Source organism: Calonectris borealis, chromosome 2, assembly GCF_964195595.1.
Source record: "Calonectris borealis chromosome 2, bCalBor7.hap1.2, whole genome shotgun sequence".
Classification (NCBI taxonomy): Eukaryota; Metazoa; Chordata; class Aves; order Procellariiformes; family Procellariidae; genus Calonectris; species Calonectris borealis.
Genome location: NC_134313.1, coordinates 20,954,030 through 20,981,730, shown reverse-complemented (window position 1 = coordinate 20,981,730; position 27,701 = coordinate 20,954,030). Strand labels below are relative to the sequence as shown.

Here is a 27,701-nt window from a genome sequence, read left to right as displayed (position 1 = left end):
AAATAACTATAATTCCCTGCTTCCAAACTCAGGTAGCTCTAAGAGCAATAGCATCTTTCAGTACAAACAAATCTAACAGAATTGACATTTTAAGTTTTGTAAACTGTGATCCAAAATGCTTTGGAACATCATTATGCTAAAAAGCCCCTTATTATACAACATAATTAAGTATCTAACTATTTAAGTTAGAGAGAGGCACAGACTGTTAAAATTAGCCAATTTTATTCAAATAATGTTAGAAGGAACACATAATTACCTTTTCTCAAAAAAGTTACATATTTATGCTTTTTAGTCAAGTGAAAACTGATTTTTTCCCCCCTCTGCAGAAGTATCTCAATAGAAGCCAGAGTCTTGAGTAGCCCAGTTAGGTGCCTAAAAAAAATGAATAAATAAGGATTAGTAGAAAAGAAATTACTATATTATCTGTTGGTTACTGAAATTTATGAGAAGTTATTAAAAAAATTATAATACTGATACATGTCTATGAAGTGGAAGTATTGTTAATTAGTGAAGGATACCCTGTAAGTTTAAAGCAAGTGTTGATATAGCAGAAATACATGCTGTAATTAAGTTGTACAGCCTGAGCCCTCCAAGCTAGTAGTTTCAAAAAGGAAAAGTTCTGAAAGATTCCAAAATAAATATAAAAATATTTTGGCAGCTATATTTTTTTAAAGAAAATAGTATCACGTAAGTTTCACATGACTTCCCTTTAATAAACTAATACACCACAGCCAAGCAGTGAGGAAGCCCAATAAAACTTTTAATATTTTCTAAGTTCTTTCAATGTGTGGTTTGCGGGGTTTTTTTTTGTTTGTTTTAAGTACGTATGGCTGGGTCCTTAGTGGACCTCAGAGTCATCCACCTTCTTCTCCCTCACAAAGCTTCCCGTATTGTAAGGTGGACAGGGGCAAAACCAGACGATCTTGCCAACTTTCTTATTTTCACTGGTTCTACTTAAACTTCTGGCTGACCTAATTATATTCTCTACTATTTCATGAAATGGGTTTAGCAGTTAGGGTTTTGCACAACTCCTCCTTCATGTTCCAGTCTTAAGCATCTATGTTCACCCTTTTCAGGTGGTGAAGGAGACCCTTTAAAGAAAGTAGAGAATCAAATGACAGAAACACACTTAGTTACGTAACAAAAAAAAAAACCTAGTGATGAGGAGAGAGGTGAGAAGAAAACAAGAATCACTGTCTAATGCTCACCATAAGAAAATAGACCCTTTCCAATTTAATTCCTAGTGTCAGAACTAGAAGTAGGTACATCTGATGAATTAAGTAACAGGTTAAGAATTATACTTATTATGTCATAAAAAAAGATAGCAGGAATTCAGAAAAATGTAACTTATACCAACCTCAGATCTACCACTCTGATTCAATTTCTTCTCAATGTTCATAGCCAACATTTGACTACGAAAAGACAGGCTTTTGGTCTTTTCAATCACTTGTTGATAAGGTGAGACTGCATTGTTGCCCATGACTACATGGCCCTAAAACACAGCAAAGATACAGCAAATTTAACAATCACTCAGAATGCATAAGCCTTTAAATTTAATGCTCTGCTTTCAGAGCTTTCACAGATCATCTTACATACAGGATCAAAACAGAATAAATGAAGTCCACTACACTTTATGGGCAAAGAAAAACAAACAGCAGAAATTAGAACTCACTGTTCCTGAATAAAGTAAAAGAAATTTAATGAAAAATTCAAATTCACTTGGATCTGTCTGTACAGTCTTACCAGCTTTGAATCCAATTTGGCATCTAATCGTGCATTTCGAATTAGATTGACAATCCATCTTTCTGCTTCTTCAGGAGTCATATTTAGTTTATCTGCCAACATACTAAAAGATAACAGACTTATCAAAAGGTGAAACAGAAACCCTCTGATGTTGGTAAACACAACTAGGGAATATGAGTTAAACCAACACAAAATTTGGCACAGCCCAAGACTTGTATTCAATAAATACCACATATCTGGGAAGCATACTTTCATTTGACTGAAATGACTTTAAAGCTTATATACGTGCACTCCTGCACATCTCCCACCCCCACTGCTTTACACCAGGACATTGTGAATAAGGAATTCCACATCCTGAAGTATATACTTCCTTGTAATGAATTACATCATCTTGCACTTAAATCTGGACCTGCACAATTTTTACATATTCCTATTAAACATTGCCTACATGAACATTTGTTCATGTCAATTGTAGTAATTGTCAATTAAGTAATCTCACCACAACACAAAATAGCAACCATCTTTATAAAGAGAACAATTGAATTGCTTTTATTCTTATTTAAATCCAGCCAGCAGTCAAGAATGTTTAAACTAATTAGTCCAGGAATGTATTTAGCAATAAACTTCACTCTAAGGTTTCAGGAACAAGAGCCATGAGACAGAGTTTGGTATAGAAGATGTGACAGAGACACTATGCTCAAACTTCTTGCAATTTCAAGGAGGGATGGTGGGGGAGGACAGAGAAAGGAAAATTCTTAATGAAACAAGCACTCTTGTCCAAGAATAATTCCTTCTGATGGCATTTCCTGTGGCTTTCCAGCCAACTCCTTTAGCTTCCTGCTGGCAGTTGGCTCACACAGGACATTTGTAACACTCATTCTTCCATCAGCTTTCAGACTAAGGTAACAAACATGAGGTAAGGGCTACAGACATGACCAAAAAGCCAGCTGGCTACGCTGAGTTGCACAAGAGGTCAATTTCTCAGCATTTTACAGGATCTTGCTTAAACATATTTTTCTCCACCTGAGAAAGTGATTTTCGTCTTGATGATTATTAGCATCAAGCAAATACTTTGTAAGTTATCAATTATTAGCTCGTCTACCTGGCTAGACTATCTATATACTCTTCTTTATACAGTCTTCCCTTCTATATGTCTTGATCTCTCGCCCTTCTCCCAACTATAAAAGTAAATTTCATTTTTTGTCACAGACGAATAGGTAGTGAGGTGAATAGAAAAAAAACACAAAGTAACTTAAAATACTGGACTTACACTGAACTCACTTCAGGGGAATGACACAACAAATTGGTAACAAAGTATCTGGAGTTTGGCAAAGAAAGGGAAAGTAAAATCCAACCGCAGTTGCTACTGTTCCACTAGAACTGTTAATCTGTGGTTAAATTAGCAATTGTAGAGAGTTAAGGCAGAGAACTTTAAGAGAATAGAAGGTATCAGGATGTAATTTTTTGTGGAATTTTCAGTCATCTAGGCAGAATAAGACACATATTTCAATAGGAAGAAGCTACAAATTGCTTTACTACCTCTGAACAGTGATGTTAAGCACCTGACTTGAAACTAAAGAAATTTCAAACTGAAAGAACATGGGGTGAGGGTGGGGGTGTGTCAGGGGAATTCTCATATTTCTCTTTTAGAAGCATCAAATAGGATTTAGATAAAATAACTCCTCCTGCAGATGACCACAAGAATGGCTACTGCCCCTACGCTGGGGATTAAGCAACCTACCTTTGGGATTAAAGTGTGGAACCTCCATCGTTTGAGACAGTCAAGAATCAACTAGACAAGGCCTTAAGTAGCATAATGGAACACTGCAGTGGGTCCTGCTCAGACTTGTAATTGGGTGCACAGGATTAAACCAGATGACTTCCAGAGGTCCCTTCCAACCTACCTATATTTTGCTTTTTCCTTAACCTGAAGTCCCTGTGTACTTGCAGAGGAAGAGAGCACAGACTTCTAGAGGAGTCATTCCAAGCTAGAAACTATGAAGTGCTTTATATCACCTAGCAGATAATTCTACCTTTTCCTATTATGTCTAAATTTTACTAGCTCAGCTTCTTCAGAGGTGGCCTTTTTTAAAATCAAAAAAATTTTAGATGAACAAACATATAGCATTATGCAGCTCCATGACAGAAATAACACACCTCTATACACGTATTTTTTCCTGCACATGCATTTGGAAAACTTACACATCATAGAATGAAAACGACAGGGTAAAAAGGATCTAAAAACTTATTTTATCTCAATTTCCAGCTTTGAGATTTACATGGATTTAAAATTTTAATATAAAATAACCGAAGTTATCAAGTAACAACTATCTTTTAGTGAAATAAAGATATCTATATTAAAAAAACTAAAACTTTATCACACCTTTGATGCAAAAGATGACCTTATTCCAGCACTTGTGGCAACTGGATTCCATTTTAGGGTCTCCTTGCAAGCTACACTGAAGCAGCCAGCACCACCCAAAGTGCCTGGATGTGTAACATGGAGGAGATACTTGCCTGGTAAAGCAACACACAGCCAAAAAAGCCTTCTCCATCCTTCCGGAGCAAATGCACTGAAGATCTATCCTGATTACAATTGTGTAACAAACAATACTATTCTCCTATTGCATTGTTAAAATAGGTATCTAATACTCTGAAGAAATACAAACTACAGCTTAGCCCCATACATGTTTACCTGTTCAAGTAATAGTAATACATTCAGATTTACAAATACATATTAAACACATTAATACTAAGGGATGGAAGCAAGAAAAATTGTATTCTAGATTACCATTGTTTATAAGGATCCCCACTATAACCCAGTAAAAATTAGTGAATTATAATGAAATAATTTTATTAATATTTAAAGAATACTGTCTACCATTTCGAGTTACAGGTGATTTCAAAGGGTAGTTACCCAACAGTAGTTTCAAAAACAGTTCTTTAGATTATTTCTGTCCCTCTGTTTTATTAGGAGATTCACTTATTTGGGTCATGCTAAGGCAAGTGTTATTTAAATTCTCCTTTGCTTAAAAGGCAAGTCTACCAAATTCCACGCATCTTTATACATAAACTATCTTGTACTGCACACAGAAGAAAAATATATAGAAAAGAAGAATGAAGCATATTCAGCTCTTCAATTAAATACAGGCATATCAAACTAACCAAAACACATTCTAAATTCATTTCATCTATTACTCCCTATTAAACATGATATTTCAAACAGTAAACTAATTGCAGGATGATTTTAAGTTACAACTGATAAAGCAACTACGTCCTTTGGAAAAATGTCAGCTGCCTAACAGATGTAAGTAGTTAAAAAAAAATTGAAATGAGCCATCCATTTTCCATTTAACATCAGGAATAGCAGATTTCCCACTAATTGTTTTCAAATTTGTTCTGAATAGTTAAACAGTACTTATCAAGCACTGTGGTACAACCAACTAGTTTTCAACTCCAGGAATAGCAGTGAAAATCACTTGTGGACAAAGAAATGCAAGAACTATGCCTCAGTCAAATGTTTAATTACAAGCATTTCAACTGGCTAATTTCTTCAAAAGCAAGCCTGAAATGCACTAAGAAATACTTATACACCCCACTTAATAAGCCCAAATCTAATGATTGTTACAGCTTGTGCAGAAATTTAAGGCTTATGTCCATCATTTAAAACACAATGTCCTACTGAAAAGAAACTCTTAACTGACAATTGATTCCACATGCAATTATCTGAAGTGATACATGGTACGAATATCCATGTCTTGAAATACATGTCTTGACTCTTGCCTCAGAACACACTATAACATATATAAAATAAAGACACTGCTACCTACATTTATGAATCACTTGCACATAACAAGGAGAGTCAACTACAGTATCTTCTATTACACCTGAAGTTGAAATACCACATATGGCACAAAAAAATTATGAACTGTAAAATAAGTAATAAGCATTAAATAAATGACAACCACCTACCATAAACCTTGATTTGTTAAATAAAGCTTGCTATTTTTGCTGTAATGAATCACTGATATGTTACCCACAGTTTATCAGTATCTTTTGACAGAGAGACTTGAAGCATACTTAAGATACACCCTCCAGACTCTTTGCTCATTGATTGGAGCCAGATCAGAGAAGCAGACTTCTTAGACATTTAGTCTTTAGTTTAAAAAAAAGCTTAAACATCTAGTTTCATTGAAAACTTGTGCTTGAATATGTGCAATATTCACAGTACTAAAAAGAGTTTATAGAAAATAGCAAGACACTTTTATATTCCCTAGAAACTCATCCCTAAGAGAACTATATTTACGTTTTTTCTTCCAAATACTTACTCAAAACCCCTTTATCCCTAAGTGTGCAGTACTCTGCTTAAAGTGATTTTAGATAAAGTATTAACCCCCTTATGAAAGTGAACACTAAGTATGGAAAGTTTTGTTCACAGCATCTAGTTCCATTTACTATTATGACTATGCTTAACACACAATACACCACAGCTGATTAAAATGCTCAAATTCACTGCCTGCCTTTTACATTGAAGTCATTGATTATTTTAAGCTGATAGAAAGGATAAAAAAAACTTCCAAATGCATTGAAGACAGATGTGTTACCCAGTGAACAGAGATTAAAAGTAATAAGAATCTTTGTCCTGTCTCTAACTATACCTATCCATGAAAAAAAGCAATCCTTTCAATAAGCTTACAAAACTAAGACAATTTTCTCTCAAGTCTTTTTCTTTTGAAATCAAGCAGCGTTAAATCGTTTCCTCAGAGGACCAGATGTACACGTTTGCTCTGGATAGAAGCTGCTAACAAGACTCCATCAAACTTGATCGATTTAACAGCCTTGGTTTCTGCTGTCTCAAGGATCTCTGCACTGTTCTCTACCATTGAAATTTTTATAGCATTCAGAGTTTTTACTTCACTTTTTTCCCTTTTTAATTTAAGGGATGTGGAAATACGGGGAACAGGGGCAAAGGCCAAGTGGAAAGGGATCTCAAGCATGCATAACAACATCTTCCTGCTTAGCTTTTACAATAGAGGCATCAGAGCTGATCCATTTGAAAAGTCTGTTTTTACCAAACTGAGTAAATGACAGACATCCTTACTAATAAGAACATCATTTTCTTACAGCCAGATCACTCACTTTGTGCCACAGGGAATAAGATCTATTGTTTTCCATTTAATTAATGAAAAAAACCAATACAATTCTAATAATTTTCAAAGAACACACCTATAAAACAGACAGGGGTATCTGTATCTACAAAATATAAATAAGTTTAAGCAACTGCTGTATTTGCAATTTGTATTTACTTAATTTTACCACTTCATCAGTATGTGTGGAGTTGAACTCCAAATTAAGACACCTGAACTTCGGTGGCACTGGGTATGAAAGTTCCCATTAAATCCAGTAGAAATCTAACTTGACATCATGAGAAAGTTTTAGCTTGAAAGCACCGTTTGAGAGGGCTGAGGGTGGTAGAGAGGAGTTGTTTTAAAGCTAACCATAAGAATTCAACTTCAAAATATGACTGTTGCAATTTAAGTATATCACATTAGAGCTATAAAACTACAAAGACAACTATCCAATTAGATTTTAGTTAGTGATTTTTATCTGATGACTGAGTATTTTTCTACTAAAGTTTACACTGTTTGTCAAACTGTCATCCATGACTGATTTTTCTGAACTGCCATATTAAGAAGTTAACGTACCCAATGCTGATACATTGATGGATGCGACAGAAAGTCTCAAATATAAAGAGACGGGCATTCTCAATGAAGTCCTCCAGGCATGCCACTAAGAAGAAATCATTCACAAGCACCTGCAAGTGTAAGGAGAAAGGGAACACTGAGGACAAACACGGAAGTAGTAATTTACTGGTAGGCACCATCAATAAGCAAGATCAGTGAACAGTTAATCTAAAAAAGTTCTTGGTATGTTCCAAGATGTGGAGAAAAGCTACAGATTTAGCAGAAGTTTTCATTGTTCTGCAGTCTGCTAAATTAAAATTGCATGCTAACATGTTCATTGATGTCTGTCTCAATAAGAGAACAGGGTCCACTGCTATCATAATTCTACTGATGATCCCTCCAACACAAAATTTAACTCCCCCCTCATAATGTAGGATGCTTCTCTCTCTGCAATTTGATCAGCATTCTCCTTACCCTGCAAACCAGCTTGCTTAGTAGTGCAAGTGTGCCTATAAAGTTCAGATTATAGGACCACGAGCCCTATGCAGTGAACATGATTATAAGCCTTCTGATTTACCCAATTAGGCAACTAATACTAATGAAAGAAGAGTCAAGCCAGAGGTTGTAAGAATTGGTACTAATGTTCAGCTATTAGAAATACTAACTTTTACAGTAGTCAACCCAAGTGTTAGGTATCTTCGACTGTTCATAGTAGATTAACTAAGAATTTTCCAAGAATATGTATTTAACTACCCTAATGTTATTTCACATTACTTTTCACCACTAAAATTCCAGGACGCAGTATCTTTCAAAACAAAAGGCAAATCCAAGCTTTTCCTCAAGCACTTCTCCAACACTAATGGAAAAGCTGAAGCTCAGCCAAATGCATGATCACCTATTCACTTCTTGTTCTAGAACTGCTTAAATATAATTTTAAAGCTATATCCTTACTGGTAAGTCTTGTTTAGGTGTTACAAAATGAGTTGTGAAAAAAACCAAAAACACCAAACACCACCCCCCCCAACCCACCCCCCCCCGTGAATTAAAAGCTCATCAAAAAACATTGCCAATGGAATCAAACACCACTTCAAACAAATTAGTTGGCCACTGTGAATTTTAGAGATCTTTACACTTAGAGGAAGAAAAGTCTTCTGTTATAAACCTTACTGTTTCACACTCTCTCAGCTTCTTCTGTGCACCATCGAAATCGAAATTAACATACAAGCATTCCACAAACTCTGTGATAGGGTCCCTGTATGTGTAGGACTCCTGTCAAAAAAATTAGGAACAATATTAGAAACCAAGGCCACAAGGTCACTTGAATATTTCTTGTATTCTTCAAAGAAAATTTAATACTGGAAACAAGTCCATATATCACCTTAAAAAAAATATTAAGTTAAACTTTCAAATTCCTCTTATAAAAGCTGCATAAATGTACTTTCCCTGCCCCCCCCCCCCCGATAGTCTGCTTAAACAACCAGAAGTGTAGTTTCACCTTCAGCATTTAGTGCTGCAATCTTTGGGTTAGGAAAACGTCAGAGACTAGAGCTGGTTCTGTATCAAACATCCAAATTTCTTAAAATATGGTAGAACAGATAGTCTTCCTAAATTCTGACTTCAAAGACTAGTCCAACACCAAATCCTTCATATTTCAAATTGAATGATCATTTGATTTACACAGACAACATAGCTAACACAAATAATGCTACTTTCTACATACAAAATACTTGAATTTATTTCGGCATTACAGGAATTACTGAACTTTCTCAACTAAAGACAGGAACAATACTAGATCTATATACATCTGTGTAAATTAAGACATAATTAAACATCCTTTGATATGCCTCTAATGCGCATTTTAAGACACCTAACTCAGTATCTGCCAATATCTGCTCTAGCATACAGTAAGATCAGCAGATTAAGGGAATTATTAAGAGAGTTTTTTTTTCTGGATCAAAGTTATTTTTCCTTCCCCAAAGAACTTAATTTACAGTCTCATCATTTAGGTTTAAAATTCAGCTTTATAGGTAAAGGGGTTTGGTTTTTTTTGTTTGTTTGGTTGGGTTTTTTACATCAAAATTGTACTTGTTAACCTACAGTGAAAAATTCAATGAGAGAGAGTGAGCACCAAAATATAAGTAGAAGTCCTAAACCAGACATATTATTAGAAGAAAGTTATTATGAAGTCTCAGTAAAAAAGGACAGAAAATATCAGGTATTTCAGTCCTTACCTGCTGAATAACTTTGACTAGATCTTTCAGTACTTGCCTACGTTTTCGGACATCCTTATTTGTTATCACTGCAGTAGTCAGATATCTAAGGATATGTGGGCACATTGTCTGAATTGCATTGAGATACCTAGAAAGGAAAAATACAGATAAAGCTCAGATGATGCAATTTTGCATCAAAACACTATTCACGATAAATAGCTTATGTACCTTTTATGCAATACAATACCAGGGCTTATGGCTGACCATTTATTCAAATATAAAGGATGATTTCTTTTTGTTAACTTTGTCATCATCTTTTTTGCGACAGGAGAAGGAGGGAGGGAAGCATGGGGAAGAGAAGGCAGCAGTGTACTAGGGAGAGAAGAAAAGTGGCTAGCGCTGCAGAAGAAGAGTCCATATGCTAAGTTCAGGTCAAACTGGCCTCAGCTGTCAGCTACACTTATTTCACAAGGGGGGTTTGCACAGGCACACAGAACCACAGGAAGTCCTTTTTCATACTGTCATCTGTGCCTGCAACTTTCTTGTTCAACTGTCCAATAAATTAGCCCGTATTTACAAGTGAGAAGTATAATTAAAATTAAAAAAATTAAAAAACAAACCAACACATATACTATGAAACAAAAAGGAGGCAAAAAAGCCCATACAAATTACCAGTCTACTGGAATCATCACGCAAAACATTCAACTGCTTTTCTTTAATACTATTCTCCTATTGTAATACATTACCTCCAACCAAGTACCACAAGGAGAGCAAAACTTACAATTAATTTCTCAGTGTTAAGCTGTTTTACACTCTAGATCTACATATGAAGTCAGTCCTCTCACAAATGGCTACCGTGTTTCAATTTTCATTTTTATTCTCAGGTTTCCCTCAAGAACCCTTCTTAAATAGGTTTTGAAAAATCAAAATAGAACAATACCTTCCCCTACAGCCCTAAAAGGAGTTGGTAATCTAGCAAACCCAGTTATTCCGTCCCCCCCAAGCACCAGAAAAGAGAGCCAGTTCTTCCTACTTCACCACCCCTTCTCCTATGGTGAATTATGGGGAAGTATAACCATGAAGAAAAGCAGATTATACACAAAAATTCAAAAAAAGGCTTGAAAACAAAAAATATTCAAAGTGTTAATATCATTAGAACTTCTGAAACAGCCTCAGGCTTTGGGCTGAAGAATGTTCGACAAGCTTGCATATTCATCATCTGCCTTCATTTTGACTTAAAGACTCCAACATAGCACAACACAACTTACTGTGGTTGATAGAGAAAAAGGTCAATGATATTGTCTCTCCCTTTAGGATGATTAAAAAACACGAACAAAGACCAGTGGATGAGCCATGTTCTTTGCTGAAGAGATTGCAGTGGAGAGCTGACAGACTAAAATAAAATATAACATTGGTTAAAGACAAATAAAACATAGAAACTTTGCATGAATACTAATGCATGGAAACCTGTAATGGTTAAAAAATTTGTGATTTTCCACTGGCTCTTTTTAGCTGTTATCACTCTCAAGTTGAGTTTGACCTCCAGCTTTTTAATCTGTCATCTGTTAAAAAAATGAATCTGCTGAAAGTTATAACCAAGATAAATTTTCCAATATTATATTCCAAATTGTTTGCCAAAATTTGTATTCTGTTATGGCAAGAGCATAGATTTTAGTTCTCCAAAGACCACCATACTAACATAAGTTATTACTTCCCCTTTTAATTGAGAATTTTCTTTCTTGTATTCCCTCTTCAGATGTGACTGAGGAATGACTTGGCTTCTCTAGCTTTTCAGTTTTTCTTCCTTTCTAAAGCCTCACAAGAGCTTTTTTGCCATACACTCTCAGACAATGATGAAACACCATAATCACTTTCAGCCAAGAAATAAGAATATAATTATCTTCATTTAAACCAGCTGATAAGGCACAGAGAAGGATTCAGCTCAAAGTATCTGTATTAGCTCCAAATTTCAGCAGCACTTCAAACAGATTGCAAAGCAATGTGTTGAGAATGAACTGACATAGCAAGTAATAATCACTCCAAAGAGTGTGACAACTAACTATCCTAAAAAAATCTTGGAGTCTAATGAGTAAGTCAAATTTAATAGTCTATTATAACTATATAGGTTCATAAAGGTGAGAAAATTAGCGAAGAAAATTTGTTAACATTAGTTACCTGCCACATAGATAAAGAACAATTCTGGGGGGGGGAAAACCCAAACAAACAAAAACCAAAACCAACCAAAACACCAAACACCTTTTCAAGATTCTGGTTCAGGAGAGTAAAACTCATTTCAGATATGGCCATTGAAGCCCCATGAGCAGAGAGAAAGACAGAGGTCCTCAATCACTTCAGTTGCTCTGAATTAGTACTGCAGGCCCACTCTTTCCCTTCATGTTCTTGGTGCTCATCTGAACTCAGGAGCTGATGAGGAAGCTGAACTGGCTGAAAACTATTTCCAAAAACAAGCTGTCTTGCATTTTGTGTCAAAGGTGTTATCTTCATGTGAAGAGTATAGGTTAGTTACATGCATTTTATTCTTTACAGAAAATGAATAGTGCAACTATCTGAAATTTAAGCAGCAAACAATTTCACACGATACCTTGTCCTCAAACTCATCCTTGAGACTAGTTATTTTGTTTATTGGAAATACCTTAGAAGTTCCCAGCTACATTTTCAAATGTGATAAGAGGTAAGCAAGTAATTTGAAAAAGGAAGCTTCATTATTTCTTCACAAGCACCCTTCAACTCTCCCACTATTAAGAAAGTACCTAGTGAAAAGGTGGTAAACTACTCCTAAACAAAACTGCAAGTGATTCATGATAAAAACTTGAATACTACACTTCTAACCTCTCACCTTACTAACATGACCAAGATTTTACTTACATTATTATCTATTGTCTCCTTTAGTCTTGTGAGATCTTCCATGGCTGCATCCCAATTCTGCATCAGAATTTCAGATGCCAGTTTTCCCCACAGAGAACTCAAAGCATTTCTGTCTGTTGCTGGAACCTATTTTCAACAACAGCAAAGTCATACTCTTAGTATTTTTCTTAATTATTATTTATTTTAAAAAATAAGAAAAATATTTTCTGGCAGTATTTTTAAGTTACAAGATACCAAATTTGCATGGTCCTATCTTTCCAAATGAAGTATTTTTTTAAAAAAAGCAATTTAGGGACAGAAGAAAAACACAGCAGTAAAGCTTCTGAAGTAGAAACTAGAAAATCCTCAAAGTAAGACAAAGCTCCATGCTGCTGCAGTTTAAGTTAAAAAAAAAAAAGAAATGGCTGAGCACCAGATGACACACTGGTTCCAGGTTTGTTTTTTTTTTTTTCTTTTAAAAACACCACATAAAAATGCTTCTAAACTACTAAAACAAGGTTATTACAAAGCAGGTTCCTAAAGAACTCATGACTAGGTAACTACCTTAAAAAAGCTAGTACTCAAGGTTCTCTCTGCTAATCCTGTGCCAAAAAGCATACTTCTTACAGAAATGCCCAGTAAAACTGCAACTTTGCAGTACTGAATCTATTTCCTGGAAGGGTAGTCCTAAGGTCAAGCTGTGTTAGTTTTATACAGGAATGAATTACACTAGGTCACTCACAGTGTCAAATTCTGTTCTCAGATCCATTACAATAGTTCTTTCATAGGTTATGTTTCATCACACAGAACTTTAAACAAATCTTCTCCCATCAGAATTAGTAACAAAAGTCCTATACCAAGCCATTACCAGCACAAGAACAGTACTTCACTTTTTGAAATTAGTTATTTGACATATAAGAATGTAATGCTAAGCCCAGAATTAAAGCACGAAGAATTAAGGACAGCTACCCACAAACCTACATACATAACTTCTATTTCCCCTCTCAGCACAAGCAATGTACCTATAATACTGAAATCAGTATTACTTTATCATCAACTTTTAGACTAAGAATTCAACCCATTCCTACTTTAAACCCTATTGTGATTAAAGATACATTTCCCAATTTTGCTTCTTCAATTACAGTCAATTACAGGAATTATTGTTATTTACTCTAGCAGTATTTCAGAAAGTTAAGGATATTTTTAGGTGGGACTAGAAATTAGACAGCAAGAAATAAACCTCCACATATGGGCCACTAAATATTTTCAGCAATCACTCCACATATCCATGAGAGATACACAGTTTAGAAGTCATTAACTTCCAGCCAACCAAGGTGCCAATTTAGCAGACACTTTTAGATGAGGAGGTTCACGTGCACTGTGCTGGTTCCAAATCATGTAATTACAGTTAGCTATTCACAATAACTGCCTTTAGATACTGCAGCTGTTCTAGCTACAGTATCTGAATGTTCAAGCAGTTACCTTAAATTTCCATTTGTTAGTTAAGTGTCACATTCACTGACCACCAACAATAAATTTACTGTGTTGAGATTCTTACAAGACACTGAACCTTCATTCTGAAAATTCACTCCCACCATTAACAAATGATAGGAATTACAACATGAAGAAAGTTGCTTCAGAAACAATGGATCTGGTTCTACAATTCTCATTTAAGCTGTTTACACTTCCTAGGCAGATGACTTATACTCTTAAATCCATCACAAAATTCAAGGGAAGACAACTGAGAGTTCAGATAAGAAGCTGGCAGTTCACCGTTACCACCAATTCCATTCAATCCACCTGCAAGCTTTTCACTACTGTTGATTACATCTGTACACAAAAACAAGTATTCATTTTGCTGGGATTTTTTTTTGGTTTTTTTTTATATTTTTTCCAGGATACATTTACAGTGAGGAAAGAAGAAGTATTCCATAATTAAATGTTACCACAAGACCTACAAACTTAAAGGACAGTTCTGAATTCGTCACGAAAATAACATAATTGCTGGACAAAAGTCAGTGATGATTATTACAATTATTTTCAACTTTTCTTTGGTGCACAGTAATTGTCTCAAAAAAGCTCAAAAGTATTATATTTTAAGAATTAATACAGACAACTTACTGGTCTAAGTATTTCATTGAAAAAAAAAACAAACAAACCACAAAACAAAACCCAAACCCAATACACACTCAAAACTTACCAGAACTCTAAAGAAGTAGAGATATTCTGCAGCTCCTGAATAATTACCACATTCGTACTGGAATTTTGCATACCTGTAGAGTGTATCTAGGTACTCCTGCCTAAACTGAAAAGGAATACAAAAAAAGCTTTTCTTCACTAGGAAAAAAGAAACATGCTGTTACAAGCCAATTTTAAAAGTAAAGTAACCTTTGAAGTATTTAGGTTCTTTGAAAGACATTGTACACAGGGCAGACAATAGAAAACTATTATACCCTTAATCCATGCCACTGAATTAAAGATTATACCAATACTGGAAAAAAGGTGAAATTCTGTATTACAAAGTAAAGCACATCTTAGTTACAAGGATGCAGCTAACATTAAGTTCTAGCTTTATTTTTGTCTGCATAAAAATTAAAAGTTCAAAGGCATTCAAATAAAATACGTTAGCATTAGGAATTCTGCCTGTTAGCTACACTGACATAAGACAGGCCAAAATGCTAGTCCGTAATTGCTCAAAGCTATTGGCTGGGAGGGAGGCTGGGTGGAGATATTTACAACTGAATTCAAACAGATACAAGAATTAAAAACACTTACACCATGCTTCTCAGCTAAATAGTCAAACAGCATCCGACCGTCCCTATAATAAAAAGATAAAAACTGCTGTTTTAGAAAACAAACAGATTGTCACCATGCAACACAATCTTTAGCTGTTAAAAGTAAAATACCGAGTATAAGTTTGAAGTAATACTCCTCCGCTTGTTGTTCAAAAGCAACTATAGAAATAGTGAGCCAACTATTCCTAAAGTGCCATGAAGAAGTTTCAAAATCTTAAAATTATTGTAATTTTAAATAAAGAATGCCACCTGCAACAATAACTAGAGTTAAGAAAGGGTGGGACGTTGTTTTAAATTTGATGTCATCCTTAGCTTTCAGTATGGAAGTTAAATTCTGACTTAGAGCTCTTCCCACTCTCATGTTCTAATTCCACAGCAATTACTCTAGCCAAGCAGTTTGAATTTAACAGGAGACAGGAAAAAAATGGCAAACAATAAAGTAAAATAGAATTAGAAAGGAAACTTATCCCACTGTTAGCACTGGGACATAGTGCTTAGCAAGAATACCTCTACCACAGCAAATGCCTGTAGAATGCAAAACTATAAAAAAAAGTCATACTTAGTAAGTTCTAAACATCTAATTCACACATGATAGTATTTCTGAAGCTTTTTTTTTTTATTCAACATGGATAATAAAAGGACAAGCAGTATTATCTAGATCAAGCCTCCAGTAGGCAAGCCTCCAGTAGGCAAGCATGAAATTTTCTACCACCAATAAGTCTCATGTAGGTATCTAAAGTCCTGTGGTCATTAATTTCAAAACAATAGTTAACTTAGTGAATAATTTTTTATCCAGTCTCTGCAATGGATCTTGATCAGCTCTTAGAGTGAAATTTTAACACATCAGCTTTTCAATGCAGTAAGAATTCCATTCAAACTCTGCTACAATCATCTGGCAATGAGAACCACAGTTCAATTCATACACATAGTTGAATTCATAAATGAAAGAAATGCATTTTCAATTTGGCACTTTGATTGTATGGACTGCCCTTCTACAACAGAGAAAGAATTAATGACATCTTTTCTATTCTCCAACCACCCCACACCCCTGGGCATGCTTCTATACCTGTAGCTACCCTCCACTTCACCTTTTCTGTACATTCACACTTCAATCAATCATGTGGTAAAGACGACTTGGACAATTCATGGAACTATCATATTTGATAGAACATGTACCCAAGATTTAACTGAAGAGGAGAGCATCAAGCTATAAATTCTTCTTGGGACAAAGATAAAATAAAAGTGTACGCAGGAGAAAATTTCCCCCTTTACTCTGAAATCAACTGACTGCAAAGCCGTGAGTTTGTTCAATTAGAACTTATGCGATAAGATTCTACAGGGAAATGGCATATTGCCAATGTAGCCAAGAATGACAATCCCCAGGAATAATCTCAGGGGTTTCTTCCAGTGGAACATACTTCAAGGATGAAGAATACTGACTACTCCTCTATAATTTTAAAGTCAATGTCCTCCAACAGCTGCATAGAAAAAAGAAAGTGAAATGTTTTGGCTTATTCTTGAAAGAACTTCCACTTGCAGAGTCTCCTTTACACATCATCTTCTGCTATTTCTCAGACTTTGATGTTCCTAACAGCACTGTCATGGATCAAAAGCCGTCATCTAGAGCCCTGATAACATGCAGCTCTAAATTCGGTACAGATTCCAAATCACCAGCAGAAATTCACAAGAGTCAAAGAATCAAAAGTTGCTCTCTACTATCTAAAGCACGCTACTCAGATCTAATCAGATTGACACCTTTCAGCCTGATTCTCCCCATTACTGTAAAACCCCAACAATCTGGATTAGAACTTCTGTTAAGCCAATAACCAAAACCAGTATTTCTGAGCTGCAAAGTTTTCAGACATTTTAAAACCAAAAATTATGTACCAGTTCTGAAACAAGATCTGCTGCATATGAGTAATAGGGCTAATATTTTATAGCATTAGGCAAGTTATATTCCATGCATTTTTTTATCATATCTTTTGCTTCCGAACAGGGTGTTTCCTATTTGGAATAAGTACTACTGACCAACTTCTGTGAATCAAAGGTCAAGTAACAGAATACATTTCCAAAGAAATGCTAGTACTTAGAATTGCAACACGGTAACTTTTTTCCTGGGCCAAATATTATTAAAACTGGCTAAAGGCAAAGCAAGAATTGAACAAGATCTCTATGGAGCAGAAGTTCAATTAGATTTGAATAGAGTTGTGATAGTATCAGGAAGTCTTTTCTTTAAAATTAAGATAGTCCCAGTTAATAACTTCAAGGTAGTTAACTAATGGCAATTGGGCCTTTCACTTCCAAAGTCATACTTCCAAAAGCTGTCGAGTGGCTCCTGGCTTTGTGTAACCACCCAAGTCATAAGCAAATGTAATTCCTTTTCTTAATATAATTATCTGACATAAATATCCATGCTAAAATCAGATACAAAGGCGGCTTACTTATCCTAAGAATGCTTTTTACAGCAGAAGCTTAAGTACATTCTGGTGATACCAGAATAGAAAATAGAAGCTTTTTCTGAAGTGCTGGAAAGCTAACAGATTTAATGATTTCTACTGACATCTTGTTTCATGTGCGCATTGAGACCCAATATATTGCACCTCACCATTTCTGCACTGCCCAAGTTCTAAATTAGACCATAGCAAATTCTGAAAACAATGCGCAGAGTGGAGAAAACATAGGCCAAAAGGGTTGATTAGGTTTCTCAGCAAGTTGGGCAAAGAAGGGAAAGGAAAAAAGGATAATAATCTGCACTTGAAACAAGGAGCAAATTCTAATCAAGTTCCCCCCCTTCAGGGACCCATTTTCTTCAGGGGGGTTGTTCCTAAACAAAGGTACACCTCATCAAGAAGATTTCTGCAGACTAGAAAAAGAGATTTTGTGCATTCAGTGTTTTCCTAAGAAAATTCCAGAAGCAACATTACAGTCTTCCATATCAGTAGATGCATAAAGCTTGCCAACAATAAATCCAAGTATAGGCTTCACCTTCAAATTCAAGTTGAGCCATAGGTGCTCTATCTGATGTGGTACGCTCTATTTGAAATCTTAGAGCAGGTAAGGCTGAAGAAGGGATCTAATTAATTTTCCAGAGTTGCTTAGACACATTTACGACAGTAATAACAATGCTTCCTAAGCAAAGGCAACAAGCAGTAATTTACACTAAACAAATACCTACCCACCCCTCTGTTGAAGTTGCACAGTTACTTCCTCAATGACTACAGTTGAACTCTTCCCTACAGAGCCCAACTCAAGCTTAACCATAAGAAAAATCTCATAGTCCTTAGATATAATGTGCAGACAAACTCATTCCACTTCAATTACTCCCACAAGCAAAGTGAGAAGAAATTGGATAGGTCTTAAAAAGATTATTATGAGCACTATCTAACACCAACAAGTTGGCCAGTTCAGGGGGTGGGTAAGGGGGGGAAGGACAGGACTCCTGAAAGAGATAGGTGCTAGGAGGCTGAAAGGATGCTTATCCACCAGGCCTCTCCGAATAAGAAAGATGGCACTCCATAATCCTCTGTGGAAGGTAGAACAGGGAGAGAGGGCAGATAGTCTCCTAGAAAAGAGACACTGAATTGTTTCAGCCTGTATTTCCCCTCAAAAAAACCCCAAACAACCCTCCTCAAAAAAAAAGAGACCCCAAAAAAGCCCCCCAACCTCCCCAAAACCAATCTTGGCTGTGATTTGGCTGCACTACATGATGACTGTCATTTGTCCCGCATTGATTCATGAACATTAAGAACAACAGAGATGCCTTATGCACAGCAGGTAAAAGCACTGAAAAGAGTAAATTGTCTAGCAATTTCAACTACCTGATTGCAAGCACTACTTAAATATTGGCTAGAAATAAAAGTGTCTTTGCAGTCACTACACGGAGGGCATTCCCATCATCAACACCTAAGAGGTACCAACAAACCACCCTGAGAAATTATGTTAGAAATTACCTAGTGGACTGCATTTGCCTTGTAGTCTCTGGATCCTCGAACATCTTGACAATAGGTTCAGTTTCAGCTTGAAGCTGCTTCAGCTGTGCAACAACAGTTGTTCTCTTCTCACGCAAAGCTAAACACACAAACAAAAAAGATTTTAATGTAAGGCCTTCAGTTTTTACAGAAACTAACCTGTAATTACACAGTGCTGACAGCACATTTGAACATGTCTTCCTAATTCCTACCTTGCTTGTCCTCTCAGTCAAGTCACAAAACTAGAGGTATCTAACAATTCATTAACTCAATAAAAAGCTTCTAACATTTGGTTCCTTTCCTCCTGTGTGGAGTACTAATCAAGCCACTAAAGAGCAGATATAGCTGGCACAGTGTCTGTATTAGACAAGGTTATCTTCAGGCTTCCACTAAGGGAGAAACAACCTTTTAACTACGTTCACTTATTCCAAATAAACTTGGAAAGAAGTAAACAGCACTATGATACCAGTAAGACTGATTTTTGCCTAACTGACCAGGTTCTGAAAGCACATTTTTAGAATACTTAACTGAAAATTGACAGGAAGAATTTAAAGCAGCTCAATCTGCAAAACTATGATTTGGAACACTATGCATGCTTAATTAGAACATTAAACCTTTTATGAAAAATTGTTACAAAATAGAACTAAGAGCTTTAGGGTGATTATTTTTACACAGACCCAAACTTCCTCACCGAGTGCTACCAGTGCAATAAAATGAACACTTAAATAAAATTCAGAAAAACCTATATGCTTAAAAAAAAACACTAAAGAAAAAACAGTAGCACCCTGAGACTGGCTATATGAGCCAAGAAACACATGGGATCAGAAAAGCCAGGACCAAATCCCAGAAAGAATAGTATGCAGGAAACCATGAGAGTAAGCCACACACCAGGACATTCAATTCCACGGTGAACCTATTAAACATTCTTTTGTGATTTGACTACATATGTATTTGTAAAGGAGGTCCAAAGTGGCTAACACCATAAGGGTGACCCAACCTAAATCTAAAAATGACTTGCCTGATACAAATTGTTCCAATAAGGAGAAATTATCTCCAACTTCAGATGAATCTTGACATTATAAAAGAGGAAGAGGAAAGAGATGAAAGAAAAACCATTCAGTTGACTTACTAAGAATACGAAAATGTTTTCCTGTGACATCTCCTGGCTGTGTAATTGTAAGTTGATCTCATGGAAGACAAGACAAAAGCAACTATAAATTGTGCAGGGACATTTCTAAGTATAATAGTGTAAGTGAACTTAGCTTTGAGTACTTAAAACAGTGAGGTCTTAAAAAAAAAAAATCAGCATAAAATTCTAATGAAGCCAGCGATTCCACAAATAAGAAGAGCCTGTCTGTACATACATTCTGATAAGCATTGATGCATGAAGATGACACATACCAGAAAGATCTCAGAGTAAGTTAAGACCTTTTCATAGAAAGCTGTACAAGCAAGCACCCTGAACAACTGACTCCATGTGAAAGTATTACCTCTGCTTATGTTATACTGTTGAATAAAAGCCACAGATGAAACAACAGTAAGTCGTCATATAAAAAAAAAATCCTGCCAAACTGATGACGTAAAATCTTAGAGATGTTTGAAGAGTGTAAGAAAAACATTCCAAGTGTGGAAATTGTTGGACTATATCAAGTCAAAGCTCTCCCAGTGACCAAATTCATTCAACTTACTTGCAGCTATGGCCTTATGAAATGATACACTTAGCAACCTGCTTAAATAAGTGACTGTAATCAGAACATTAAAGACATTAGACTAGTTACTTTGTGAAAGTGTGCTAGAATTGCTATTTCTTGTGCTGTTTACTACTTTAGCATTTTACTACTTATTTACTACTGATAAGAGCAATATTCTTCTTGAACAGTTTAGAAAGGCTGGAGCAAGGGAAAAAAAAAAAAAAAGGAAAACCTATTCAGCTTTGAGATTTTTATAGCCCTGAGATGGTCTGACTTTTTTAATCAGTAGAACTGATAAGTAACTTAAAGGTGAAGCTATCATTATAATTGTTTCTTAGATTACAAACGTGAAAACCTCTGGTTCTCATTATTTGTTATCAGTCCCATGCATCATTGCATATACACCCATAAACAACAACATCTAATGCTAGCATATCAAAGATTTGGTCAAAATGTTGAATCCAACATCCATAAGTCTATCAGTTCTCTTCATGTATTTCCGAAGAGGCTAACTGCCAACTCTGCAGTTTGAAGAGCCTGAAAAGAGTAAGACCCAGAGGCAGAAGAACAGTTGCATCATGTACCAGACTACGCAAAAGCACCTAAGTCTCTTCCTCCTAAGCTGCAGGCAAGACAGACTGCAGTCCCACTAGTTTAGAAAAAGGTGAGGAATTCCACAAAATGAAAAAAGATGGAGAAATAGGAAGCAAGTGTATATTCAAAGACTAGGATCAGGAAGGAAAAAAAACCCACAAAAACAAGCCACCAAAATAAAAAAAAAAAGAAAAAAGAAACAACAATAGGGGGGAAAAAACCAAAACAAAACACCAAAAAATCCATGAAGAATAGAAATTACAGAAAGCAAGATATTCTAATTTTCTCCCCTGCCCCAAACACTCCTCAGAAGATAGACATTTAAGAAATAAACAGGGAAGTTTCCAATATCGTGGAGAAGGCAGTAAGAGATTAAATTTCATATTCGTTATGATAATAATTACCATTGATAATTCTTCTAAAGAAACAGCAATTTATACGTTGACAGAAGTGAGGAAAACATGCATTTTCAAAAACACCTGTATCTCCTCAAAGTCTAAAAATCAACCATGGACAGATGGATTACTTACAATGGAAATCTAGCCTTAATATACTGGATGCTTTGAAGAAAAAGTTTACTGACCCCAAATCATTGTGCAATAGTGTTTAATTTGACAGATGAAAATAAGTGCAACTCTATTAGGCTATACATTTAAAGTGCTAGAAATGACGAAATCAGCATTGAAATACTTCAGACGTCACTCAAAGACTAAGTTCCTGATAGACCAACAAACCCAGACTTCCCAGGATTAGAGGATTCCATTTGTTTCAGTATGGCACATCCTTTCACTAAGGCCAAAGTTAAAAAATATTCTAGTTTTTGAGCGCAACAAGCAAATTACCGCTAGCTATTTATTACTTTAGATACAAAGGTTGTAAAACAAATTTTACTTCTAAATGAGCAGCTTACCATGTGGAATTTCATCAGAATAAAGATTTTTGTACACATCCATTGCAAAATCCACCATGTTGGTATCACTAAGGAGATCCAGTTTTCCTTGGAGTAGCTCTTTTTCATTGTATATCTGAAATAGGAATTATTAACAGATTTTCTTGAATACCGTTAAATAGTTTCCAATTCATATTATATAATGGATTTTTGTCCTATTAAATAGTTTTAAACATCAAATCTCATAGCTTTGCAATATCTCACAGCTCTGTTATTTAGTGTGCTTACTACATAGCCAGAAATTGCAGACTGGAAATATAGAGAGGCTATTTATGAATGCAGGAACTTCAAAAACTAGTTAGAAGACAAATACCACTTTTGATTACTATTCCTTTAGCAGGAATAGTAATTCCTATAACAATTCATGGGAAAAAAAATCCAACGTGAAAAATCTCAGAATTTTTTTTTTTTTAATATATATATATAAAAAACCATGTATATATATAAAACAAACAAAAACCCCAACAACAACCTTGGTCAGATTTTTCTTTCAAAGTAGTGAATATTCTTCCACAAAATAACATGCTGAACAGTGCAGACTAGTCAAATAATTTAAAGAGGACCTCAAAAGATATACTCAAGATCAAACTTATAATTTAATTGTAGCACAGATTAATCTAAAATATGTTGTTAGGTCTATAGTATAAGAGCAAATTTAGTTTACCTTGCGTAATTGGATGGTGTTCTTTTAAACTTGTCAAATTGGTTTTTAAAGTTCCTATCCCATAATTTAGCTATGAGTTGTAAAGTGCTGTTAGTTTTTCCAGACGTAGGTGGGGGCCTAAACTAGCCATACATTTGCATGAAGGCTGTATTACAATTCACCACACCACATTTATGGACATCTCACATACAGAACCTGCAAAAGTTTAATTCGGCTCTGAACATCATGTTGTTCAAGATTAACACTACAATAATAACTCTGTTTAATTAACTTGAGCTGATGTACAAATGCCAAAATACTAAAAATACCCCCAAGATGACAGACATCAAGCAAAGTCCATACACTAGACATGAAAACTGGTTTGGTCAAGTGGTCTCAATGTATGCATGCTTAATTGGTTCATTTCTGAAGTCTAAAACAGGATCTATTTTAAAGTCAAAGCTTATGTAATTTTACACATTTTGTTTCCATTTTAAAATGGATTAGATGATACTTTAGACTAAACTCTCATCAATCTGATCTCCAGCATTACTAGGTTCTCTGTAGTAATAAAATTAAAAATAGATATAAAAAGACCAACAAGGGACAGCACTAAAAGTGACTTACACTTGGTTTAAATATAAATTCTTGATGACAACAGTTTAAAATTAAAGTTGATTAGCAACACTACCTACGCTGATGCAAGCCCACACATCGCCCTGCAGCTCCGCGGCTGAGGACAGGAGCGGCAGCGGCCGCCGGCGAGGCGCAGGGCTAACGAGCGCTGTCTCACGCCGTCGGAAAGTAGGCAGGAAACGAACCGCGGCTGTGAGGGAGAGCTTTTGCTTCTCCCTCCCCCGAATGTGCGCCGAATGTGGGGAAGGGAAAGAAACCACGCCAAATCCGAGGAAGGGGGAAGAGGAGTTCCCCTCTGCCTCGCAAGCGAGCAGCCCGGGGAGCTGCGCTGCGGGAGGAGCGGCTCCCCCAGGCCTCCTCTCGGCCCTACTCTCTTTCCCGGGGAAGGTCCACACGCCTCGCCCTCTCCCCATGCGGCGCAGCCGCCCCGAGCTCCTCCCTTAGAAAGCGAACTCCGAGTCGCCTCACGGGCCGGGCCTGAGGAAGGAGACGGCGACGGCCACGGCACGCCCAGGCCCACGAGAGGCACTGGCAGTACCGTCTGCCGTTTTTCCGCACCCCCAGCCGCAGGGCCAGCTCTCCCACCTCCGGGCTAGCCACGTACCTCCTTGACGGAGAGGAACTCCAGCAGCGGGAAGACCAAGTGCCGGTCCAAGAAGTGCGCGATCCTGGTGGTCAGGTCGTACTCCGCCATCTTGGCGACGGAAAAGAAAAGAGAGGCGGGGCCCCGCGCCGCGCGGGGAGGCAGCGGACGGCCGCGGCTCTTATGGGCTGTGCGCCTGCGCGGCGCCTGCGCCTGCGCGGCCCCCGCCGCCCCGGGCGGAGGGGGCGTAGGCGGCGGGCGCCTGCGCAGTGGGTTGGGCGGAGCCGTGTGCAGCGGCGGGAGCGGGTGGTCCGGTGGGCCGCCTGGCAGAGGGACGCGAACGGGGCTTCGGCAAGGAGCTTAACGCTTTCGCTGTCTCGGTGTGGAGGGAGTGGCTGAGCTGAATCCTGGACTGGTTTCCGCTTCTTTGCTTGAGGCGGCTGTAGGGCCTGGCCGGGTGCGCGGTGTGGTGCGGCCGGGGCCGGGGCCGGGGCCGGGGCCCTGTGGGGATGAGGCAGGGCCCGGCTTGCGCCCCCAGCTGTGCTTTGGGCTGGGTGAAGGCGCCAGCATAGTGCGTTACTAAGTGCTCAGAGAGAGTTTGTCTCTTGTGGTGGAGTCAGCTTAATAGAACTTCATTTCTGAAGTGGTGAATTTCTTCTAAAAGCATTATAGAGCAGCTTTTAGGTGTGAGTCCAGCCCCACCAGTCTGTGCTCGGTGTGGGAGCTTGACTTGATTTAATCTGGTAAAGAGGAACTGGAGGGTGGCCTAAACTGTCTTTGGCACCCAGTGAAATAGTTATTAAGTGTTGGTCCGTGTTGGCCGTGGTTCTGAGCATTAGTGGTGAGGGCGTGACAGATGAGATGCAATAAGGAGGCCGGCGAGCTGGTGGACAATGGCTTACACAGTGAAATCCAAGCAAGTGTGGAAATGTATTGTTGAGTTTAGCAACAGAAACAGGGGAATGACTAATGTTGATGATAACTTGGATATTTCTAGTAGCCAAAGTAAGGAAAATAGCAAGTTCACCATGATGTTAACTCACTAGAACATTGAAAGATATAAAAGGTACTTTTTGCTTTTATAGTTTGTAAGTTTTCTGCTGATATTTGTCAGGACATACAGTTGATTCTAGTGAGTCAAGCCTCATCTCTTCATATAAAGCGTGACTCAAGCCTTTGTCCCAAGGAAGCTTTCCCTGAGCAGAGGCATAAATCATTTGCTTAGTGAATCATGTAAGTACAGACTATGTCTATGGCAGCTACAGTTGCTGTTTGTGCTGAATAGTGAGTTAATATAGTTAGTTAATATAGTAGTACAGATTAGTTTTACAGTTGGTTAGTTTATTTTAAATGGAAATGGAAATGAGAAGTAAGGAGGTAGTACATTTATTAAGCGATTCTTCAGGCTGCTAGTGATGTTCTTCCTACCTTAACAGAAAGATGTAAAGGCTACAGAATTCAGGATGTGACAGGCTGGTTTTTAGAGGTAAGTCTTCAGAGCAGCTCAGTGATTACAATGGTAGAAGGTGTCCTGTAATGAAAAAAAAGTATTTATGCAGGATGAATGAAGTCAGTTCTTCACGTGACCCTGATTTATTAACACTTTTATATAAATCTGTGGTATGTGTAGTTTTGTGTATAGTAACGCTCTTCTCTGAACATCAGCTGTGGAAAAGAATCTCTTTTTATCTGCAAGACAACCTTATATTTTTCATAGTAATTGTAGATATCATTTGCTTTAAAAGATATCTACGTATTGCTGATGGGATACCTCATCTCTATTGGTGAAAGCTATCCCGCTATGATGCTTTTCCCGTAGTAACCATATGGGTTTCACCAGGGCCTCTTCAAACTCGCCGTTGGTTGTTCCTCCTTACGGCAGTTAGGTTACAGAGCTGCCAGTGGAAAACAGGCTGCGGAGTTGCCAGTGGGAGGCCCTCAGCAGTACTAAAGGCTGAAGCATCCAAGGCATTGTGCAGTGCTCGATTCTGTTTGATAGGTGACTATCTGCAAGAAAGAAGTACAGTAATGAGTGAAAAGGTGTAAAGAACTAGCTGGGGAAAGCCTTTTAGCAGAAAGACCGTTGCAACAATACAGTGCCAAGAGGAGCTGTCAGGACAACTGTTTGTTGTGAATTCCCAAAGTGGAATTTACTCTGCGCTGGCAACTACTGTTCTGAGAAAAGAAAAGCATGTCTAACCGCTTTAGCCATATCATTTAGTGAAATAGTTATATCCCTCTTGGTGAAAATTGTTCTAGAATACATTTAAGCTTTCATGGCAAAACAGTCTTAGCCAATCTTAACTGAATAACTGGAAATTTGAGTTTATTTTGAACTCTTACACAAACACCTGACTGAGGAATTATACGAGGCATAGTAACCTCTAGGCCAAATTTCATTTTTGACATAGACCAGACTTGAAGCTGAAGTACTTTAACCTAGTGGAGCGCTTCCCTTCTGGAAATTCAGTCCACTGTACTTAAGATTCTTAAGTACCGATGTGCTTAAGATTGCTACTTTGGTTCATGAAATAAAAGACATTTGGCAGCAATTATCTAGAAAAATATCTTAAGAAAATCAACAGGAATGTATCTTGCTCGGACTGGCTCTTTTGATTTCATAGTTCTTGAATAGTGAGGAACTTTTGTCCAAAGGATTTCATTTACATATTTGGTTGTCATTTATCTTATTGTTAACGCAAGAGTGGGATCCAACAGTCTTTGAATTGTTAGAATTAAATAATCACTAGGAAATCATAGTAAAATATTTTTCTGTCTCACATTATCAAAGGGAAATTGAACTTATTAACTTCTTCCATATCCTTTGACATAGAAGATAGACTATATGATTCAAATCTTATCTAACTTGTTTATTTTTTTCATTTTGGTATTTGTAATTCAGAAATGGTATTTCTGTCTTTTTTCTTTTAGCTTTGTTTGTATCTGAAAAAAGATTTTAATTCCTGCATTCCATAAATATTTTTGCACTTGTTAAAATAAAAGTATTCCTAAAATCAAGAATGTGACATCTAGAAGAATTCACTGCTGTCAACTATTTCTGGATAGCAGTCAAATTTACATAAAGTGTATCTCATAATTCAGCTGAATCATCATAAAATAGAAGATGACTATGTTGTATAAGCAGGTTTTCCTCACTGGAAAGGATGGCCATATTAAAAAGTTGAGGGCAGCAATGCTTACCTGATTGTACGTTACCAATGAGTGGTGTTAGGCTCTATGCTCAACTTTCAGTGTGACATTTTCTGTCTTTTTGGAAATATTTCTCTTATAAAAAACCCAAATAATTTATGGAACTCTATTGTGTTGCAAGGTTCACTGA

At 36.9% G+C, this 27,701-nt stretch overlaps 1 protein-coding gene across 2 annotated transcripts; it reads right to left on the bottom strand.

Moving 5' to 3' along the window:
- Nucleotides 1-205: 205 nt before the first annotated feature.
- On the bottom strand, nucleotides 206-24,586 carry EIF3E (eukaryotic translation initiation factor 3 subunit E). Of its 2 annotated transcripts, XM_075141279.1 has the most exons (13): nucleotides 24,383-24,586; nucleotides 22,461-22,575; nucleotides 19,248-19,365; nucleotides 15,278-15,320; nucleotides 14,703-14,807; nucleotides 12,524-12,649; nucleotides 10,906-11,030; nucleotides 9,659-9,785; nucleotides 8,595-8,696; nucleotides 7,449-7,558; nucleotides 1,744-1,846; nucleotides 1,358-1,492; nucleotides 206-372 (listed from the first exon to the last, which is right to left on the bottom strand). In XM_075141279.1, the coding sequence occupies exons 1-13, from the start codon at nucleotides 24,470-24,472 to the stop codon at nucleotides 334-336; spliced, it is 1,338 nt and encodes a 445-aa protein (XP_074997380.1). In that variant the 5' UTR covers nucleotides 24,473-24,586; the 3' UTR covers nucleotides 206-333. The 2 variants fall into 2 exon arrangements, with proteins under 2 accessions (XP_074997380.1, XP_074997379.1); XM_075141278.1 differs by lacking the exons at nucleotides 9,659-9,785; nucleotides 10,906-11,030 and having other exon boundaries at nucleotides 24,383-24,561.
- Nucleotides 24,587-27,701: the final 3,115 nt, after the last annotated feature.

Coding starts and splice junctions, on each gene's coding strand:
- EIF3E (XM_075141279.1), bottom strand. CDS start 24,472: ATGGCGGAGTACGACCTGACCACCAGGATCGCGCACTTCTTGGACCGG. Junction 1,847..7,448: donor CATCAATGTATCAGCATTGG/GTACGTTAACTT, acceptor GTTATCTTTTAG/TATGTTGGCAGATAAACTAA. Junction 1,493..1,743: donor CCAAATTGGATTCAAAGCTG/GTAAGACTGTAC, acceptor GCTGTGTTTTAG/GGCCATGTAGTCATGGGCAA.